The 8,571-nt window shown below is 37.7% G+C and overlaps 1 protein-coding gene across 9 annotated transcripts in view; it reads left to right on the forward strand.

The window, feature by feature from the left end:
• LOC106882018 (SPATS2-like protein) overlaps positions 1-8,571 on the forward strand; it is a 130,091-nt gene that overhangs the window by 83,925 nt on the left and 37,595 nt on the right. For 8 of the 9 annotated variants that reach the window (XM_014932567.2, XM_052975448.1, XM_052975447.1 and 5 more), the window contains one exon: positions 7,816-7,895. In XM_014932567.2, the coding sequence (XP_014788053.1) occupies positions 7,816-7,895 (80 nt within the window). Of the gene's footprint in view, positions 1-2,054; positions 2,135-7,815; positions 7,896-8,571 lie in introns of those variants that run through there. The other variant, XM_014932570.2, reaches the window with a different exon arrangement.

The following is an 8,571-nucleotide window of genomic DNA, read 5'->3' on the forward strand; positions in this document are numbered from 1 at the left end:
TGCGTACTGGGTCGACCTAATCGACTGCCCCCCCTCCCCCAAAATTTCGAGCCATGTGCCTAGAGTAGAAAAGACTGTATGAGTGATTCAGTTCTATATTTAAGAGATGAGAAATTATTTACATTATTTACATTTGACGGATATTTGTCCTCATCTTGTTTGTTGTTAACACAACGTTGTGTTAACAGCAAACAAGATGAGGACAAATATCCGTCAAATGTAAATAATGTATGAATGGTTTCCAACCTTTTCACTACCAAGGACCTCTTTCATTTAAATGAGTTTTTACCCCTGACCCCAGGATATTGAAAAGTCTGTCAGCTTAACATGTTCACGGACCCCTAGTACTACCTTTGCAGACCACAAGTTGGGAGCCACTGCACTAGATTATTCTTGTTGTTAAACTTGTCTGTTCAGTAAACAGGGTCATCTGTTGAGCAATTATCGCGGGTACATTTAAGTAAGGCTGCAGATGTTACAATGTTATGCCTGTTGTTTTTGTTGTGGTTGCTTTTGTATAGCCCCAAGCTGGCTTCAATGTAGCAGATCTGTGGTCACAGGCGTTTTTAGTTTTTCAGTAAATGCATATAGGACTAAAGAAAGCCATTTGGTAGTTGAATGTCATAAAACGAGTGGAAAAGGATGAGAGCTTTTGGGGAGTTACAATGTGCTGTAATGGCCCTGCATGGAAACAAAACAAAAAAACATAAATTAATAAAAAAAATAAAAGCAAAATAAAATAAACGATTTGTGAGAGCAGAAAGCTAGCTGAGTCTTGCCTGAGTTGTGTGAATGCTAAGACAGTAGGGTGTGATAGGAGGGAGATTTTATTTGCTATTTCTAGTGGGTAACATAACCCCATTGAGGTCCTTGTTGGTTGGTAGCTTCGTTATTGAGGCATGTGCTGATCACCTGTAACAATCCGTAACAAAACCTTTAGCCTGTTTCTCCCACAAACTCTTTTGTCTCTAAAAGTTCCAAATCAGTGATTGTTGTCCCACTGCCTGAGTAATTACTTGTGACTGTGTATCACAGCTCCCCAGTTATGTTTAGCGTTTAGGTGCAGGCATGGCTGTGTGGTGAGAAGTTTGCTTTCTGACACTTGGCTTCAAGTACAGTCCCACTGTGTGGCACCTTGGGCAAGTGTCTTCTACTCTAGGCCTGTACCAATCAAAGCCTTGTGAGTGGATTTGGTTGATGAAAACTGAAAGAAGCCCATTGTATGTATGCCTGTATGTATGTATGTATGTATGTATGTATGTGTGTGTGTATGTGTTCATCTGTCTATGTATGTAGGTATGTATGTATGCATGTATATGTATGTATGTGTATGTATGTGTTTGTGTATGTTTGCATGTGTTTGTGTGTGTTTGCATGTGTATGTGTGTTTGCGTGTGTAAGTATTTCTGTCTCCTACCTTTGACTTTATGCGTTAGTTGTAAAAGGAGTGTCACCATCATGGGAGTGGTGTCCATCGTTTCCGATCTTCTATGGAAAACATGTCTGGCATTGGGGAAATATTACCTTACTTCCGTCTAACCCATGCAAGCGTGGATGTTAAAACAACAACAACGATGACAACAACATCACTGATGATGATGACATGATAACGATATCATTATGAAACCCTTTGTGAGATTGGTCTATTTAATTTAAAATGCTATTTGAGCAAATGAATTTTTTAAAAACTTCATGACTTAATAAAGCTTCACAATGTAACAGAACCTTAGACTGCCCTGACTTACATTGTTTCAGTTGTTATCAGCTGTGTCATTTACTGTTTAAATTAAACACTTTTGCCTTATCATGTTCTTAAATAATTTTCTGTTAATTTTGTTATTTTTCTGTAGTTTGAGCTTTACCCATAGTTTTCTTAGGTCAAACTCTGCCTTGATTTCACAATCAATTGCTATTTGTTTAATCTCTTCTATCAATATTTTTTTTATTTATTTTATTGACATTTATTTATTTTGCTTGGTTTTTAGTTGTTCTGGATTGAATGATTTTTCCAGTCAGAGCTGCTAGTTTGTGTCTTAAGCATTGTGTTGATTCACCTAACTACATCAGTCTCTGTGAGTGAGTCTACAGCTGCTATCAGGACTTGGACGAACCACTGTATATAACTATTCAAAATGTAAATGACATTACTAACATATCCATCTTCGTAAGCATATAGCTGCTAGCAAACATTACAAACCACCACCACCACCACCACTCTTCACTTTTTACTCCTTGCTCCCTTCATTATTTAAGGAGTTTCGGTTACCCTTCTGTCTGCTTTGGTACACAATTTTTTGTTGTCATTTTTGAGGACGTTCATCATATCATGTGTTTATTTGTTTGATATCTGTTGTTGCACAAATACCGTTAGTGTGCATGTAATAGCTTGATATACATGCTCAGTCGTCACAATGCCTGCTTCCTATAGCAGCAGCAGCAGCATCACCTCTATTTCTTACTAATTGTCTCTTTGCCAAGCATTAAGGTAAGAGCCTTTTATAAGTTGAAGAGAATTGCTATCGGTTATCCCAGAAGGTCGCAGTTTATTCTGTAACCAGGAAGGAATTACATAGTTTATCTTTTATTAGTTTCTGTCATTGGGCTGTGGCCATGCTGGGGCACTGCTTCGAAAGGTTTAGGCAAACAAATCGACCCTGGTAGTTTTTCGTTTGTTTGTAATCCTGACACCTATCCAGTCGGTCTTTATTGTTGAACCCCTGAGTTACGTGGACGTAACCATACTAGCACCGGTTGTCAAGCAGTGGTGACGGATAAACGCAACAGGAAGACACACACACACACGTGTGTGTGTGTGTGTGTGATGGGTTTCTCTCAGTTTCTACCAAGTAAATCCATCTACAAGGCTTTGATCTGTCTGGGGCTATAGTAGAAGACACTTGCTCAAGGTGCCACGCAGTGGGACAGAACCCGAGACCCTGTAGTTGGGAAGTAAACGTCTTACCCTACAGCCACGCCAACGCATCATTACATCAGCGTTCATCGTTGTTGTTAGAGTTATTGATTTTAATATTCACATTCTGTGCTGATACATATGTCTAACAAGTCTGGAATATTTTTAATTCTTTCGTTATTTTCAGTTTTGTCCGATGACAACTTCGGTGTTGGTCGTTCTAACAAGTTCAATACAACTGCTTCACCTCAAACGTTTTACTGTCCCCTCTCCACTTTAACTGTCTATCATCAGGTTATCTCCCTTCACTTCGTGATTATAGATTAGCAGAGTTATCTCTCTTACATTCACTGTCTTGAAACGTAAATTTTGACAACTGTCAGGTAAATTAATGTTTTAATTTTTATTTAATTTAAAATGTATAAAGATAATTTGAGGAATGGAAAAATTGAAGTAACGGAATAAAAAAGAGTGAAGCATCAGCTTCGAAAAAATGAATACATCTCTGCACCAACGCACTGTTTATTCTTGCACAACACAACTCATTCCTCTTATACTTGATATGTCTCTTGGCTCATCTCTACTAAATCGTTGTCTAGGCATATTAGCATTACACATCCAACAGAGCATGGTTGCTTCGTTACTCTCTAACATTTACACATCCTCTGTAGTCAGTGCCCATGTCTCATTACTATGCATCATCACACTTTGCTCACAAGTTACATACAACTTACCTTTTGCTCAAAAGAGAGAATCCCTTTGATATTGACAGAAGTAGTAACTCTCTCAATTTTCCCCCACTTTGTCTGTACTTTTGCAGTACCCTATTTCAGAACTCTGAAACTGTTATCTCAGTTTCCCAAGTAACAGAGACTATCAACTATTTGTATAGAACCTTCCAAACTTTGAAAGTAATTCATTTTACAACTACACCAACTGTTAACCATCCCTGTTCATTTGCCACATATTAAGTCTTTGTTCACTGTGAGCCCTGTACATCTCTTGCGCACCTATAGTCCACACCTTGTACACTATATGATGTTTCTTATTACTTCCTTTTATACATATTGAATCTGACCATTTCTTTGGTGTCAGCCAAGTGCTGTTTTATTCCGTTTACTAAAACTTTTGTTTTTCTGCAGTTTATTCTGGGGCCTTTCACTTCTGCATTTAGAATTTTCTTTTGTAAGTTTGTTTTTTTCCAGAGATTCTGCTGTAAGGACTAGGTTATCAGCATATAGGAGTTCCTATGAAACAGTCAGTTTTAAACTAGCCATTGTGTAACTTGGAGAACTGTAATAAATATGGTGTGTACATATGAATGTGCCTTTGCATGTGTATGTATGCATGTATATACATGTGTTTATACACAAACATATAAATACGTGTGTATAGGTATGTGTGTGTAGACACATACATATAGACACGTGTGTATGTATATCTATATATATAATATATGTGTGTATACATGTATGTAGAATGTATATATGTATGTACATGCACAGATTCACACATGGTTGTATCCATATATATATATATATATATATATATATAGTAGAATAATAAAAAGCAAGCTCTTGGTACAGTATTATATATTTGAAAAAATGAGTAGAGAAGGCTTTTCTTGAATAATTTTTATTTGAACAATTAAATTAAGTACCAGTTGCTTACTGAGGTTGCTCTAATAGACTAGCCCCCTCCCAAAAATTTCGGGCCTTGTGCCTAGAGTAGAAAAGAATTTTTATTTGAATAATAATGTATACAGTGAGTGACTCTGGTATGAGCTTCAAGCTTCAAATAGCCTGGCTATTTGAACCTTGAAACTCATACCAGAGTCACTCACTCTAAACATTATTATCAAAATAAAAAAAATTATTCCCCTTCCCACCCAAAAGCCATCTCTCTTCACTTTTTCAAATGTAGACACACACACACATGCAAATATCTGTGTATGTGTAAGTATTACAGATAACTGATAAACTACGTTTTGTGGCCATTACCACCACTCCGCCCACGTCCAACATATTCAATTCACAAAAAAAAAAAAAAAAACTAGGTGACCCTGTTTAAGTTCATTTTGTTTTTTTTTCTTGATTGATTCAATATCTCTTCTAATTTCCCAGTAACTAGGAATTTTAAACTTTTTTTTTTTATCAGTGGTTACTAAATGTAATTTCTTTTTTGCTTTGATTTTTGAAATTTTGCTTACTTGTATGCATTCTGGGTTCATTAGAGTTTAATTGAAGAACAAAACCAGTTACATGGCAAATGAGAAGCAATGTAATTGCTTGGCAATAAGTTTCTTTTAGTTACCGATAGTTATGATATTAAGAAGCTAGCATAGAGTACATTGAAATAATTTGAGGAAGTACATTCATGTACTCTCTCACTCATGCTTGTGTACTTGGCAAGACAATTTATTTCAGATATTAATAGTTTGAATAGTAAGTAATGGTGACTGGAGAAGTTAGTGGTAGTTGTAATGGTAGTACACAATACATGCAAATATTGTCTCTATGTATGTTTGCCTCTGTGTGTGTGTGTGTGTGTGTGTATTCTTTTGTTCTTTTACTTGTTTCAGTCATTTGACAGCGGACATGCTGGAGCACTGCCTATAGTTGAGCAAATTGATCCCAGGACTTATTCTTTGTAAGCCTAGTACTTATTCAGTCAGTCTCTTTTGCCGAACTGCTAAGTTATGGGGACATAAGCACACCAACTTCGGTTGTCAAGTGATGTTGGATACATGCACATGCACACACACACACACACACACACACACACACACACACACATGCACATGGAATCTTTAATCCTTTTTTCACCATATTTCTGTTAAAATACATTGCTTTTGTTTCAATTTAATTTTGAAAATAACGAAGAGTCTATCAAAATAACTTTGTCATTATAAAAGATAATATTTCAAACATAAATCAACAGGAAATTTTAGTGGAAGTTTTTATTTGGGTCCCTTCAAAACTGGAAGGGGTGCTCTCAGGCAGGTTGGTATGGAAAGGGTTTATACTGTGGTTTGATTCTCTACCCATATCCGTCTGTCTGTCTATCTGCCTGTCTGCGTGTCTGTCTGTCTGTCTACCTGCCTGCCTCTCTCTCTCTCTCTCTCTCTCTCTCTCTCTCTCTCTATCTCTCTCTCTCTGTCTCTCTCTCTCCTTTCTTTAGGGCTCTCACCCTCTTCCTTTAATTTTTGCTTTTTCATTACCACATTTGATGACTTAAAAGACGCATAGGTATATTAGACACACCCAAACTTCAGTAGTGCATATTCAGAAATTTGAAAATACAAAGGGGGCCAAAATCAGGTTCCTGCAGAGGGTCTCTGGAGTAACCTTACTCGACAGAGTGCATTGCTTTGAGATTAGGGAGTTTCGTCAGGTTGAGCCGCTTACTTCTCCAGGTCACAGCTCTGATACTATGAATGTGCTTAGAATATCACAGGAAAAGATCACAAAGACGACTTCTTCAAGCCAAGTCAACCAGTTGAAGGCCTGGTTAGTAGACCAAGAAGGAGATAGTTTGATAATAAGCCACGGTCTCAGTGGGTCATGCTTGAGAATCCAGCTGGAAAATATAATAATGGTGGCTTCTGATAGGACCCTATGAAGTATGTGAGGACTCCACTTCCATGACTCTACAAGCAATAGTGGGTGGAGAAAACAGAAGGATGGATAAATAGGAAAGAAGTTTTTAGTGCAGAAATCATCATCATCGTCATCATCGTCGTTTAACGTCCGCTTTCCATGCTAGCATGGGTTGGACGATTTGACTGAGGACTGGTGAAACCAGATGGCTACACCAGGCTCCAATCTGATTTGGTAGAGTTTCTACAGCTGGATGTCCTTCCTAACGCCAACCACTCAGAGAGTGTAGTGGGTGCTTTTTACGTGCCACCGGCACGAAGACCAGTCAGGCGGTACTGGCAACGGCCACACTCAAAATGGTATATTTTACGTGCCACCTGCACAGGAGCCAGTCCAGGGGCACTGGCAACGATCTCGCTCGAAAGTCCTTACACATGCCGCGGGCACAAGTGCCAGAAAGGCGACGCTGAGCACAGGTGCCATCACAATTTCGCTTTCGCTTGCCCCAATAAGTCTTTGCAAGCTGAGTTTCGTGTCCAATGAGGGAGATGGTGTTGGCATGGGTGCCAGTCGTCGAATTTAGTTCGATTTCACTTGCCTCAACAGGTCTTCGCAAGTGGAGTTTAGTGTCCAATTTAATGCATCTAATATTTAAACTTCACGCATAGGGTCCTGAGTTGAGGGTTTTTGTTTTCTTTGAGACATTTTGGTGGGGGATGTGCATCTTATATGCTGTCAAATACGGTAATTTCTCTCTGTTCTGTACAGAGCTGTTAATCAGATAATCGAAGGTCTAATTTTTCTTTTGTCATGTACGTGAGTTAAGTTCCACATAAAAACCACCACAGCCACCGCCACTGCTACCATCACTGTGACAGAAGTCACGACTGCAAATACAGACAAATATGAAAGGCAAACTTTCATTTCTTGAATGTTCTTGACCATTCGATTAGCCACAATGAAAGAGATCAATAGTGTGGGTGAGGGTGGTGATGGTGGTGGTGGTGGTGGTGATAGGGGTGGAGTGGAGGGTGGCAGTTGAGGGTGGTGGAAGTTCATATGGTCCAGGCAGCAGCTGTTGCTTCTTAAGAACATGTGAACATGACATGGCCAAGTAATGCTGGGTAGAATGACCTTGTCCTTCAGCTGTGAAAGAATTAAAATTTTTTACTTTTTTATTTAATTTATTTTTCTTTTTATAATCACTTTTATTTTGTATTACATTTTATATATATATGCTTATGTATGTTTTTTTTGTTTTGTTTTACATTAATATTTATATTTCGTTTTTTGGTCTTATTCCAGATACTACTGGTGCTATTGTTTTTGATAGCCGAACAAAATCAGTCATGACTCAGGTTGGACAAGACAATGTTAAACAAAAGGTAAGTTTTATATATATATATATACACAACCACATATACATACATACATTCATACATATATATATACACACACACACACACACAGATGTATATATATATACATGCATATAACACACACACACATGTATATCAGCATTCTGTTCAGTGATACTAAATCAGAGATCTGTTGACAGATTTTAATAACTTTCTTAAACATTGTTTGTTTGATGAATTAAAAATGTTGATATTTGTCGATTGTTAATTTGGTAACAAAGTTGAAGGTGCATCGTCCTCTAACTTAATAGATTCTTCAAGAATCACCTGGAATTTCGTATCAGCTTGCGAAATGAAGCAACGGTGATTTTGTTCTCTCTTCCGCAACTTTTGAGTTGATTTGGAATCAACATGACAATGAAAAGCTTTCTCAACCTCACAATGCAGCTGCTACTTTCAGTAGTGACATGCCAGCTTATGCTGTCTATTTGTATCTATTTCCATTCATTCATCCATCCATCCATTCATTCATTCATTCATTCATTCATTCATTCATTCATTCATTCATTCATTCATCCATCCATCCATCCATCCATCCATACATACATACATACATAGGTGATAAACAACCTTGCTACCCAGTAGGTGACCAGTCAAAATTTACTCTAAAACTAAAAAAAAGAGAACACACACGCACACACAC

Source organism: Octopus bimaculoides, chromosome 21 (assembly GCF_001194135.2).
Source record: "Octopus bimaculoides isolate UCB-OBI-ISO-001 chromosome 21, ASM119413v2, whole genome shotgun sequence".
Lineage (NCBI taxonomy): Eukaryota > Metazoa > Mollusca > Cephalopoda > Octopoda > Octopodidae > Octopus > Octopus bimaculoides.